This window comes from Manacus vitellinus, unplaced genomic scaffold, assembly GCF_001715985.3.
Source record: "Manacus vitellinus isolate BGI_N305 unplaced genomic scaffold, ASM171598v3 scaffold_29_pilon, whole genome shotgun sequence".
Classification (NCBI taxonomy): Eukaryota; Metazoa; Chordata; class Aves; order Passeriformes; family Pipridae; genus Manacus; species Manacus vitellinus.
Window position 1 is genome coordinate 3,399,382 of NW_021940207.1, and position 14,159 is coordinate 3,413,540.

At 53.1% G+C, this 14,159-nt stretch overlaps 1 protein-coding gene across 1 annotated transcript in view; it reads right to left on the reverse strand.

Annotated features, from left to right (window-relative positions):
* The window catches only part of B3GNT7 (UDP-GlcNAc:betaGal beta-1,3-N-acetylglucosaminyltransferase 7), a 6,070-nt gene extending 5,552 nt beyond the window's left edge, over positions 1-518 (reverse strand). The window contains exon 1 of the mRNA XM_029960736.1: positions 409-518. Within this exon, the coding sequence (XP_029816596.1) occupies positions 409-518 (110 nt within the window). The remainder of the gene's footprint in view (positions 1-408) is intronic.
* Positions 519-14,159: the final 13,641 nt, after the last annotated feature.

Genomic DNA, 14,159 nt, shown 5'->3' on the forward strand with positions numbered 1-14,159 from the left:
CTGATGGGACACCCACCGGGAGCTGGGAGCTCGGGGGGGTCCCAGCCCGGCCCCGCGGGCACAGTGACCTCTTCGGGGTGCTGTAGCTCTGCCCCAGAGCCTTTAGTGCAAAGGAGCCCAGTTATGGGAAGGGCATCCCAGTAGTCACCCAGAGAGGTGTTTTTGGCAGCTGGGATCTCTGGAAAAGCCATGTGGGTCTTTTCTAACCACCACCCAACATGGACCAGTCACTTTGGGATAAATCCCAAAAGGGAGCTAGGGCTTAACACCCTAGTTTCTCATAGCAGCACTGAGATCCCAGCTTTGCTTCTGTGCACAGTGTGGTTTGGGATCTCTGGGGCAATGGAGCCACACATCTTGCCTTGGATCCCCACATCTCCTGGGACCCACCCTTCTCCCAAGACTCACATCTCACTCAGGATCCACACCTTGTCAGGGACCAACACTCTGCCCAGGACTCCCATCTCATCAAGCACCCACACTCTGTCCAGGACCCAAAAATCTCCGAGGACCCACATCTCCCCTAGAGGTGTAGGGAGTCAAGAGGAAGAGTTGCTGCAGCAGGAAGGTGCCTGTTTGGCATGCCAGGACCTCTCATGGGTCAAATTTCCAACAGCACCACAAACAGGTGAGATGTCCTTCCTGTTCCCTCAGCCCTGGTTTGGGTGCAGTTTCACCAGCATTTCTGCTACAGCCATGTCAGCATGGGACACCCCGTTGACCATTGAGAAGCAGATTTATGATCTTCCTTTCCTCTTAAATGTAGCATTTCAGTTGAAGGCCTTTGTCAGCCATAAAAATTAGTCCCCATAATTTCTGATATCTGCCTTTTTTGTCACCTTCCCAATCCCACCAGCTGCTCATGACCACCATGAAGCCGGGATGGGAAGCCTGCAGGAAATCCTTTGCAAAATTTCTTTCCCTGTCCAGCAGAGATATCTCAATATCTTTCTCAACAGTCCCTCTGCATTTTTCATGAGTGATGAGGGTCATGGTCTCCTACAGCTCTCACAACCCTTAAGACACACTGAGCTTCTCATGCAAAAGGCTCTTCTATTCCAAGGCTGGGCATGCAGTGGAACCCACACAGCCTCTGCTAGCCAAACAACATTTGGCTCTGCACCAAGAAAACCCCAAGTTCAGCCCAGTTTGGGGAGGAAAATTGCACTGCTTTCTCCAGACCTGTTTCTCTCTCCTTATCTCGGCTCCATGTCCTGGAGACTGTGAAAGCTCCCCAGAAAACATTGCCCAAACAGGCTGCACCAGCTCCACAGCATCCCATGACCTTATCACCACCAAGGGTCCCTACATGCCTTCCCTGATTCCTTCCTTGAATCCCAGTGCCCACAGGAAAATCTGTATTTGCAGCATTCATGACCCCAAGAAAATCATGGCCATGGGATTCACTGAGCATCAGCTTGACCAGAACAGGGTGTGAGAAGGACCCATCTCATCCCTGTAGCACAGCAATGGTAGGTACACAACAGCCCATGGCTGGGAATTCACCCCACTCTGCAAAGAGGGGCTCACAGTGGAGGGGGGTCCCACTGGAGAACCTCCCTTGCACAAACAGGCACAGAAGGGTGTGAAAAGCAAAACCCCGAGAGATGCAGCCACCATCTCCTCCTTGACACGTGCCCTGGGACCATGATGGGTACAGGAATGGCAGCATCCATTCACAGGGAGCTGCAGTAAATCCCAAAACACATCCCTGGGCTGTGCTGCTCCAGCATGGAAGTGGCAGTGCTGCAGGCCGAGGAGGGCTCTTGGCAGCCTGCAGCAGGGAGCTCTGCCAGCCATGCTCCCAGCTTTCCGCCTCTCCGACGGCTGCTTCCGTGCAGGAAAGTGGCAGGGCTGCAAGCACAGGGTGATTCTGTGCTGCTGTGCAGGGTTTCAGCTCAAATAACCCCCTCTGGACAGGGAGACCCCCTCCCGCCTCCTCCCATGTGGAAAAGATACATGTCCCTCTTCATGAGAGCACTGCAGGCCTGGGGTGTGATGGCTGCACAAAGCTTTACCTCTGATGTTCATTAAAGACTCAAAACCTGTCAGGTCTGGGGCTACTGATGCCAGAGATAAACACTGTCCTGGGCACCCCTGGCACCACCACCTCCTGTTTCAAGGACGAATCTGAAGATGAAGCAGCATTTTTATGATTTTTTTTCCCCATCCTTACATGGGAAAGTTTAGGACAAACTTTTCACATTCTCCAGATTCACCCTGTGAAAACAGAAAGGCAGCAGGAAGGATAAAATCTAACTGAAAGCATATTTCTGTTAAAAAGTCTTCCTCCACACACCTTCTCTTTGCCTCTTGCTGGCACCCAGCAAGAACAGGTTTTACCGAAGCAACCACTACCACTCAGCTAAGAATGAAATGTGAAAAAGAGAAACCTGAGTTTTTTTGTTCACCCCAGCAGACCCAGCCACCAGCAGATCCTTGCCATTCCTGTCCAGCCCTGCCTTCAGCAGAGCAGCTGGATCTGTAGTCTTGCCCTCCTTCACTGCAGCACACTTATTTCTTAGGTCTAAGCCATTAGACTGGAATTTGGAGGCACTGGGTGCCTTTTTGGAACTGTTGGCAGTGCTGTGGGTTTCTGGATAAATAATCTTGGGTGGCAGGTGCTGCTCTGGCATAGAAAGGCTCCTTTGCCTTGCACAACACGGGTGATGTCTGAGGTGCGCTGAGCTGCTGCAGCCCCGAGAGAGCTGGCAGGGGACCTCTGAGAAATAGCACTTGAACACGTTATCGTTGCATTGTAAGGGGATGCAACCTGTGGGACCACAAGGCTTTGGAGCTGGCATCAAACAGGGGTGTGGGGCATCATCTGGGTAAAGGCAAAGGGTGAGGATTGGAGCAACGCCCAAGTGGCTAATTTAGATGTTCTCAAAGTGAACCGCAATGCTCTTTTTGTTTCAAGAATCCTCTTTTAATTTCAAAGTGGACCTAAACTACAATATTTTTTAAAAATATAAGTACAAAGAAAGAAGTGAGCTTTTTTTATCAGGCTTATGTGATCCCAAAAGACTGGCCAGTGGCAGGTTGACCCAGCCAGTGTCTTCCCACTGATGGTTTGGGGTTTGTTTCACTGGGAAAAGCTGCTCTGGTTTCTTTGATATGGGGGGTTTTTTTGTATGTTGTTCTCTGATTTCATTCCAGAAAATTACACATATACAGAAAAAACTCTCATTTCATCTCCCAGCAACTCGCACACCTCCTGGCCACTTGTGCCAACACTGTGGTCCCTGGGCTGGGTTTCCCACACAAGCCAAGGTCCCATTGCCCTGCAACCTGCAGAGACACACAAACCAGCCCTCTCCTTCCCAAACCTCTGAGTGCCTGGAGCAGGACCAAGGGCTCAGCCTGACCAGAGACTGGCCACACAGGGTGGTCACATATTTAGGTTTTTCTTCGTTAAACCACTCACCTGCGGCATACACTGGAGCAGGGAGGGAGGTCAACACTGCTATTTGTTTAGCTGAGCCAGACTTAAACCACATCAAGACTTTGCACACTCTCACGAACAAACATCCTGGGTGTGATAGGGTGTGATGTTCCTTTCTCCTTCCACGTTTTCTAAGCACCTTTCACGGATGCTGTGGTAAAGAGCAACCCTGGGAGACTCACCCATCACCGCAGCTCTCACGTGGAATGTGGGGCTGTGACCAGGGACTGCCACTGCCTCTGTCCCCGGGAAAGTCCCCCGGGCAGTTAGGATTAATTATTAACCTGATTTATTGCTGAGTTTTGGAAGCTGGAGCAGACGTCATGTACTGGCCAGGTCTGACGTGGGACACCAGGAAAGACAACCACCCCCACAGAAACTTCCCTCCACCAGGAAAGACAACCACCCCCACAGAAACCTCCCTCCGCTTGCCCACGTTAACAGGGCCATGAACCAGACCCCAAGTGGGGTGAGTTATTTTACTCATTAACCCTCAGTGCCCCGTGGCTGTTTCCCTCCCAGCACCTCTGCCAGAGTGGGGCGGTGCTGGCTCCCAGGTGGATGCAGGAGAAGGTGTTCTGCCTTCCCAAAGTCAGCTGCTCCGTCCCCCTCCATCGGCCTCCGCAGCTCACACACTGAAACACTGGAGGCTGCTGAAACACCTTGAGCCACAGCCGAAAGAAATGCCCACTGCCCTGCTTGGAACCAAACACCATGGGATTTGCATGCTTTCTTCTAAAAACAGAGGAGGAGTGGAAGTTGCTTTGCAGGGTGATGGCTGGGACAGTCTCCCCCTTGCTCAGGGGTCCCCGAGCTGCTGTTGCCCTTTGCAGACCCAACTTGCCTCTGGGCAGAGGGCACAGTGCTTGTGGGAGGGACACAGACCCCACAGCCACAGTGTTGGGCACGATGGGGTGAGACCCGAGTGTCACGGGCTCAGGGAAGGCAGGGGTGTGACACAGTGTTGGTGGAGGCAGTGCTGTGGCAGCTGGGTCCCCAGGTGGGATGCAGCCAGGGCTGGCAGGGAAGCACTCTCCTGGTCTTTGTGCCAGGAGCCACAGGAGCAGGGCAGGGGGAAGCACTCTGCAAATCTGGGTGAGCAAATCCTGGGGCTGGATCCACCCAAGGGTTTGTCTCCTTGGGCTGCCCCTTCCTCAGTTTCTCCAGTGAAAAGGCCCCCCCAGCCTCAGGGCTGCTGCCCAGTGGGGATTCTGCCTGGGATTGGAATCCCTGGGACACCTGGGTCTCCTGAGGAGCCCAGTGTGGCTGTGCTGTTGCTTTAAAGCAGCAGCTGGATCCAGCTGTGACTGCAAGTAACCCTCACCGCAGCCTTGCCCAGGTCTTTTATGCATTTTCCAGTGGTTCCAGAGGCGCTTGGCGGCAGCGCGCAGGGGAAACCGGACTCACGCTGGCAAGCAGGGCTGGGAGGGGAAAGGGAAAACATTTCCCTTCCCAAAGGAGCAGGGGGAGCCCAATGCTGTGGCTCAGGCAGCAAGCACAGAGGGAGCAGACCACTGGTGGGGCTGCCTGTGTGGTGTGATGCAAACAGCCTCGTGGCTGGATGCAGTGAGCCACAGGCCCGGGCTTGTCTCTTCCAGCCCGGTGTGTCCCTCTGAGAAGAGCTCACCCCAACGTGCCTCAGTTTCCCCCTTGCTGATCAATCAATTCAGCCTCATGCAGAAAGCCCCAAGGTCTGGGTTTGTCCCGAGAACCTGTGCCAGGATGGCATCCAGGCACTGAAACAAACAAGCCCATGAGGACACAGAATGGAGAAAGCCAAGAGGGATGGGAATGTGGGGCTGAGAAGGGAGACACTCTCATGCTGCCCAGACACAGAGAGGAAAGTGGAGGAGGATGGTGCATTTGGCCTTGAGAAGGGAAAGACCTGTCATCTGAAGGGGATCACTTGCATCCCAGACCCTCTCAAAGAGAAAAGGTGGAGGAGAGGGCACCAGGAGGGAGAAGTTCCCGGGTTGGAGTGTTGGAAAGCAATGTCACACCAGAACCCAGGAGCCCTGCCAGCAGAGATGCTCCTGCCCACTGCAGGGACCATGGGCCTGTCCTGCCCAGCCTCGACCCCCTGATTGTCCTGCAAAGCCAGTCATGGGCACAGGCTGAAGGTAAAGCTCTGGCTGGGCATCAGCCCAACAGAACTGCTCTCCCAGCCCCAGCCTGGGAAGCGTTTGGCTCAGGGTGCCGTCACACTGCACTCGCAGCCCTGGGAAGCTCGGCTGCCTGGGGACTGGCCCAGGCCCAGAAGCCGTGAGCTGCAAGGCAACGTGTTTTCCGTCGGGCAGGAGAGCACTCACGACGTCTCTCATGAGTCAGATGGAAAGGGCGGCTCAGGAGTCACCTGAGCCCAGCGGCTGCCTGCCCACAGCCCCTCTCCAGCCCAAGTGGAAAAACATACAGCCCCAGCACAGCACATGCCTGCTGAGACCCCAAGCTCTGGCTGGGCCCCCTCCCAGGCTGGCAGATGCAGAAATGCTCACATTAGCCTTTTTTGGCCAAATTGGTTTAGGAGGGAGGCAGAGGCGACTCAGACATCCCTGGCTCTGTGGCTCTGCTGCTGGTCATTAATCATCACTCTGCTGCTGCTCATCGCCAAAACTTGGGCTCTGCTACAGCCACTGGTGGATCTGACTCTAACAAGAGAGAGAGAGAGGGAGAAAGAGGGCATGCAGAGTACAGATTTCCCCTCTTTGGCTGGGGCTACTGGACTGATGCCACAGCAAAGCTCCCTGTTTCTGCATGCACAAGAATGGAGGGTAGCACCCACGGTGCCACCCCTGGGCAGGCACCCACCTGGCACAGAGGATGACCTTTGCATGGGCATTGCTCCCCAGCCCAGCTCAGGATGTTGGTGGAAGAGGTGACAATAGCAATTTGCTGGCCTGGGAGTATTTGAGCCATAACAGAGCCCTCCGGAGAGGAGAAGAGAGTCGGCACACCCAGACGCATTCCTGAGGTTTGGTTTCCATGGTGGGATGTTCACCCGACGGTGAAGTCATGCTATGCTGTGGGCTGAGATGGCCAGTGAGTTAATGCATGGATCCAGCTCCTTCCCTGATTCACAGCAGGCGCAGCCACAGTCCTGTGCCATCCGTTGGCCTGACAGTTCTTACGTGGCTCCGGCGCTTCTCCTGTCTTGGAGGGGGGAGGCTCCAGACATTGCTGCTGGGTTGATCCCTGCCTCACCATGGGAAAACAGCTCCTGCAGCAGGGTGGAGGGACAAACTGATGGCTCTCCTGGGTCCTTCCAGCCCACTTGTATCATCCAACTGTGCTCCCCATCATGTTTTACTTTGCTTTCATCCTACTGCTGCCACTGATGACAACAGGACAGAAAAGCACCACCCTAAGAGGTCACTCCTGCAGGGCCAAAGCCTTGGGGATCTATCCAGCATTAAGGAGAGGTGGGGAAGGATGGAGAGCTGGGTAGCATGGAAAGAACAGGATGGAAAGCCCATCAGTCCTCAGGGAGAGGTGGCAGGGACACTCCCTGGTACCAGCAGCTCACGGTGCCAACACCAGGCACGTGGCTGCAGAGTTCAGCAATGGGGCTCCACAAATCAACAAACCAAAGGTGTGGTGGAGGAACTGGCTTTGGGATGGCAGCCAGTAAATTGATAGGATTATTCCCAGTCTCTGGAGTGGTTTTCTGCAGGTCTGGAGGTACAGAAATGTGGCCAGTCGGCCCAGGGCCATCAGATGCCCTTCCCATTTGCTCAACTGGTGAGACTCTCTGCTTTTGGGCTGTGGCTATTTGTGTCAGAGGGAAATGTCTTAGCATGACTTTTCCGCAAAGATCAACTCCCTTACAGTCCAGTCAGCTAAATCTCCATTAAAAAGCATATCCCCTTAGGATGCATCTCCTGATCAACCACCACTGCAGCACTTTCTGGACACACACTTTCTGCACCAGAAAGTGGCAGCCTCCTGCTGTCCCCAGCAGCTGTGGGCTAGAGGAGAGGGGCAAGCTGAACCCCAAGGAGACTCTACTCTTCTCTTGCCCATATGCTGGTGTCTTGCATGAGCACATGATGCCCCTGGAAGCAGCAGGACACGTCTAACCCTCAGACACATCATGGGGGACCTCTCTGGGTGCTGGCACGACCATGCGAAGGCTGTTTGCTTTTGAGATAGACCCAGACCTTTCCACACATGCTTGTGTTCAATCTAAACCAGAAAACCCTCCCTGCTTCTCATCTCACATTCAGCCAGGCCCAGAGGTCCTGGCTGGGACCACCAGGAAGCCACTCTCCTTTTGGGAGTGGCCCAGAGCTACCAGCAATATCCTCTGCTCCAGGAGGTGACAAGCCATCTCCTAGGTCTGCCACAGCAGGTGACATCCCTGGGGAGCAGGAGATGATGCTGAGGATGTGTAAGATGCTGGCACAGCCTGACAGTCGCCTGGGTGTGTATCAGCCAGACCGGGAAGTGCGCAGCCAAAGTGAGCCAAAGAAAACCAGCAGCTCCAGGGATGTTTTGCACCAGCCAGGATGGAGTCCTAGCCCTGCAAACCAGCACTGGGGGCACTGAAAGGTGACACAAGACAGCTTTCTGTCTTGAGGACCCCACAAATCTTTCCAGGGCTTTCCCAGCCTTTCCTCAGGCTTTGTTTGACACCCAAAGCCACATGAAGGTTAAGTGAGGTACCTGGGGTGCAGACAGACCCAGCCTTCACTGCCCCCTTCCTGTTCTCATCCCTGACCCTACACAGATACTCAGGTGTGACGCAAGGGTCCCTCAAATCCCTCTGCCCCTGGAAACACCAGTTCCCAGCCTTCCTCCTTCCTCAGGCCCTTCAGCCTCCACTCCACGCTAATGATATTCATTTCGCCACCTTTTCCTGGGGAGCTGGCCCCTCCTGCAGCAGCTCTCCTCTGCTCTTCTGCTCTCCTCCGACGGCTCCCAGCTGCCCTCCAGCGCGGGTGACTCACGCTCAGCACACACTGAGCCCTTTCAGCAGCCCTCGGCCCCAAACAGTGTCCCAGTCTTCCCAGCGCCGAGCCCCCCCAGCACCCGCTGCCGGCACAGGCTCCTGGCCAAGGGGAGACATCCACGCCCTCCCTGAGAGAGCGGCTTTCACGGCTGAGAAGCCAAAGACCTTCCCGGAGTAATCTGGGCCAGGATGAGGCACAAGCAAGAGGTCGACCGACTGGGATGGACTCACAGCCCAGGTTGCTTTGAGCAACAGCCAGCAGTTTAAAAAAATAAATAGATGTATTTGAAAAGAAAAAGGTTTACAAGCTCCTAACGGGACCATTCTTGGTTTGGACAGATGAAACCTGCCAGGAATCTTTTCCTCCCTTCTGCCTTCACCAAACTTCCTGTGATCAACAGCAGGGCTCTGTCTGCTGTGTGGGGATGGGGCCAGAGAAGGGGCCTCTCTGTTCCCCAGCTCCCAGCTGGCAGCAGGGTGGGCACCACCATACAAACCACCCCTTCACCTGGAAACGTTGCAAAATCCTCTATCAGATGAGCCACTGGAAAAGCCCCTTGCAGTTTCTCAGGGCTAGAGCTGTGCAGAGAGCGAGCTGGAGGCACATTGCCTGCAGGACAGCACCTTCCCCTGCACTGCACTGGGTCCTGCTTGTGCAAGGGGACTTGTTGCCTTCCGCAGAGACTTGTGTCTAATAGCTTGGGGAGAAGTGCTGGAGCCTGGGAAAGTCCAGGCACACAGTTGCAGGGGAGAGTGGTGCTCAGGTGTACCCCAAAAAGAGCCTTACCAACCTGCCACAGCCTAACCCCAGGGCTTTTTAGCTGTCACGGCCTCTCCAGTAAGGCATGCACAGCTCAAGGGACACAAAGAGCAAGGTGAACTCTTGTGACCATGAGTGACACAGCAGGGAGGTGCACAAACACAGCAGAATCCTCCGTGCATGAGGCTGCACAAGTGTCTTCTGTCTCTTTCCTTCCTGCCTCTTGCTGCCCTTTTCACCTGTGATTTTCTGTTCAGTTTGCCAAAATGCCCAAATTACCTGACCAAACAGTCTCCTCTGTCTGTTGGAGGAGATCACCATCACCACAGCTCTCAGTGCAGACCAGATGAAGGGGCTTGCTCACCCTCACACCCTGGGCAGCATCACGGGGTCACCAATGCTGCTGAAGCTGCACTGGCTTACACCTGGGGAGCATGTGAATCTTCATCAAGCTGAGCTCCAGGCTTGGGAACAGGGCTAAAGGGAAAAACCTACAACTCTGACTGTGCTAGACTGCAAGAGGCAGTTGAACAGGCTTGAGGGGAATTTCCACTTAGGGTTTGCTACTGACTGACAAGCCTCTGCTCTTACCCAGGCATCTCTCCTTGGAGGGCTTGTTTATTCTCTTCCACAGGTAGGGCCAGAGAGGTGAAATCTCAGAATCACAGTGGGGGGAACGTGGTATCTGAAGGGCTGAGATGTTCATTGCGGCCTCCCTCCCCTCTGGGTGTTTGCCAGGTTTCGGTAGCAGTGAAGTCCCTCTTCAGCTCCTATTGCCACTGAAACCACCACAGCAAATGCAGTGAGTTTTATAAGCCTGAAGAGAGGCATGAGGGTTTTGCAAGCTGTGCTTAACCTGGGAAAGGTCACCTAGAAGTTGCCCTCCTGGCCATGAGGTCAAGCCACCTGTGTGTGGACACCAGCACCAGCAGCCACAGGGGAAGGAGGTGGCTTGTCGCCAGACACTGCACGATGCCGTGGTGAGAACAACCCATGGAGCTGAACTGCCTTGGACTAGACAGCAAGTGTTGCTACATTAGGCTGCAGAAACAGCACAGCAAAACCTTTTTCCACTCCTTTCCTCCCCAGTTGTCCTTCCAACATCGCCTGGGTTTGTTAAGGAGTGGGGAGGATGGATCCTATCAACCCCTCAGCACAGTCCAGAGACTGTATGGGTAGGAGGAGACTCACCATTCAGGGGCAATGGCAACTGTGCCAGATGTTATGATACCAAAAGGGGGGTGGTGGCAGTCACAGGGGAATGGTTCATGGATAAGGTTTAAATATATACAGAGCCCTGAGATTCCTACAGCCCAGAGGGATTGCATTTCCCAGGCCCAGTGTTGCTGAAGTGTGGAAAGGGCCAGCGAACATTTCCCACACTGAAGCCCTGCAGGGCCCTGTGTACTGGGGTGGACAGGGAAGGAGGGGAGCCTTGCCCCTGCTGGCAGCTCCATTCTGGGCTGGTCCCACATCCCATGTAAGTCCCAGCGCACTGGAGCAATCTGGAGGCACCTGCCACTTGCTCCCAGGGCTGAGGCAAATATCTCCACTGCTCCCACTGGCCTTGGGATCAACCATCCAACAGCACAGCCCTGGGCCAAGCCTCAGTGCTGCCAGCAAAATTATCTTCAATGATTGCAAAGGGAGAACCAACACATTTCACACCCAGGAAACACAGAGATTCTTTTCTCAATAATCTGGAAAAGCAATTGATATATGTGTGGAGGAAGGGGAGAGGCAGAAGAAGGTATTTATGGAGCTTTTATTCGTCACCAACTCCTGCACGGCCAGGCTGGACAGCTCTAACCTGCTTGAACCCGCTCCTTTGTGGCAGAATACATTGTTTGAGTAATACCCACCAAAGGCACTGATGCAACAGAAACCCGACCAGATGCTGCCTGCGTAAAGCAACGCAGTAGGAAAAAAGTAAAATTCAGGCAGCAGCAGGAAAAAAGCAAAATCCAGCCTGCAAGAAAAAGGGACAGAAAAAGGGACGTGCAGGAGGAGAGGCGTTGATCTGGTACTTTGCACCCCTTTAGCTGTGGGTGGGACGGCAACGGGAAAACCGGGGCTGGGTGTGTGTGCAGCCCCAATCTTTGGCCTTTGGCGTGGGCTGAATGTTCAATGAACGTGGAGGAAAAGCCAGATCCCGTGTAACAGCTCTTAGCTGATGTGGGTACAGCAAGGGCCAAGTTTATGCAGATGCAGGATCAAAAATTTCGCAATTTCACTGTGAAACTAACAGTATGTAGGAGATTCCCTCCTGAAACACAGGAGTGGGGGAGACAGGCAGTTATCCTGACAAACAATCTATTTCTAGCTCTCAGGGTCACAAATGTTAGGTTCAAACTCTGCCTGGAAAGGATAATAAGCAGAAGCTAGTACTGATCATGTCAACCTTTTAAATCTCTAAACAATTTCCAGCCACAGCCCCATAAGCACAACACTGCAGGTCTGGTTCCCCCATCTCCACCCTCACTACCCCCAGGGCAGCCCTTGCACCTTCACCCTGCCCAAATGATTTCACTCTGCTGCAAGAACACATGAGATGACACCAAGGGATCACAAGAGTCACCCCCCACCAACATGAAAAGGGACCCCCAGATTAAATAATAAGGATTAAATAATAAGGATTTAGGACTCCCCCTAAAACTTGATCTCTATCTTTTTGGTTGTTGCCCAGCAGCCACCCAGCCTAGCTGCTCACACCCCAGCGAGGCTCAGGGGCAGCCCCACATCCTCCCTGCTCTGTCTCTTGCAATCTCTTCATCTCCCCTGAGGCAGATGCAAAGCTCTCTCAGGCCGGAAGGAGTTAAAATAATGAGACCCTTTTAAACTATCACATTTGCATTTCAGACAACCACCGGACACTGGAGCCACAAAGGTATTTCTCAGCTTCTTTGTGATGTGCAAGCTCTGAAAGTAGGTGTGGTGGTAAAGTTTCCATTCCTGATTCTTACCTTTACAGGAACAATCTTAATTTCATATTGATTCAGACCTTACTGCACCAAGACTATCGTATGACCTTCTCCATGGCTAAGCCTAATACAAACCCATTGGTACATACACACCTCCACACAGGTCAAACTCCAGAATCCTGCATGCAAATGCCACTGGGTAATAAACCAAGCTGAAATGTAGCTGTCATGTCCATCTTGTGCTACATTAGCAAACCAGAGCTTTTTGCTTCTTTGCTTTCCCCTTCCTTTCATTTCAGAGCACATGTCTGCACAGAAAGTCGGGCACAGCAGCAGCCTTTGGAGCCATTACAGCTCTATCTATGGCATCAGTTCATGACAAGACACAGAAGAAAAGCTCTTCATGATTAAAATACTGATATTCTGCTCCTCAGGGCTGAAAAGGAGCCTGCAGCAGCTCAGGCTGACTTGAAAGAGCTGCTGCAGTAGCAGGAACCTTTGCTGAACTGGTGAAAAGGGAACCTCACCTCTCAGTGCAGTATTGCTCTCCTCCATTCTGTCCAACTGGGGGTTTAAAGGTGCCTGCCAGGAACTCACTGGAGATGAGAAGATGACAAACAGCCCTCACTCCTTTCAGGGTTCTATGCCACCTCCTCTGAGATCTCTCCACAGATGTTCAGGAACCCCCAGTTTCTACTATCTCACTGGCCTGTGCCCAGTAACTGGGTGCCAGCCTCACACCTCACACCTCCTGCTGCTGCCACCCACCCACTTCCTCTGGTGCCCAGCTGCGCTCAGAGGAGCTTCTGCCTGTCCTGAGTCTTACTGTGCTTCCACTCATCACATCTGATGGCCAGTCCCACGCAAAGCATGAGGAACAGACCTGCACCTGCCCTGGCTGTGGCTGGGGCAGAGCTAATTTTATCTGTAGTAGGTGGTATGGTGCTATGTTTTGGATTTGGGACCAAAACAGTGCTGATAAGGCAGGGATGTTTTAGCTGTTGCTTACACAGCATGAAGGCCAGCTCTGTTTCTCACACTGCCCCAGCAGTGAGCAGGCTGGGGGTGCACAAGAGGCTGGGAGGGGACAGAGCAGGGACAGCTGACCCCAACTGATCAAAGGGATATTTCAAACCGTGTGCCAAAGTGCTCAGCACTAAAAAACGGGAGAAAGAAGGAGTTATGATGTTTGTCTTCCCAAACACCAGTTATGCATGATGGAGTAACTGTTCCAGCTCTCCCAGAAATGGCTGAACACCTGCCTGCCCATGGGAAGCAGTGAATGAATTCTTTATCTTGCTTTGCCGGTGCATACAGCTTTTACTCCACCTATTGAACTATCTTTATCTTAATCCACAAGTTTTCTCACTTCTACCCTTCTGCTTCTCTCCCCCATTGCTCTGGGCAGGAGTGAATGAGAGCAGTGTGGGGCTGAGCTGCCCACTGGGGTTAACCCACCACACACCCCTAAAGGCTGTGGTGATAACACCCCCTCCATCATCTCCAGCATGCCTAAGCAAGGACATATTTCCCCAGGAGCTGATTTCCTAGCAAGGACAGGGTATTCCCAGCACAAACCACACTCATAGCCCAGAGAAAAGTCATTCAAAGCAGCACGTGGGCAACACCAGTAACCATGCCAAGCTGCAGGACCAGTCACCTTTTCAGAAGATAAGGCAGCTTGAGACTCCCTGCTTTGCCCACCACAACTGTCCATGTTGGGAGAAAGAAGCAAAAGACTCTGGCAGCTCATCTGGCATCACACTGTCCCATTCCCATTGCTCAGGAATGGTTTGAGAGGTGTCTGATGAAGCCCAGAAGTCTTAACCCTGGACAGGTAACACTTCACGGCTGAGTTGCACTGAACTGCTCTCACTAGGAAATGGTTTTGTGTACAGTACTGACGTCAAAAGGTAATGAGAGATTTTAATCAGTCCCAGCACAGAAGGAAGGAGATTCCTGTATAATACCAGAGATTACCATAATGCTCTCATTTGAGATCTCTTTGGGATCAGGTCTGTGCTGCAGCAAGAGGCTGTAGTTCAGGTGAAAGGAAGGGGCTACAACCAGCAAGAACCAAACATCCAG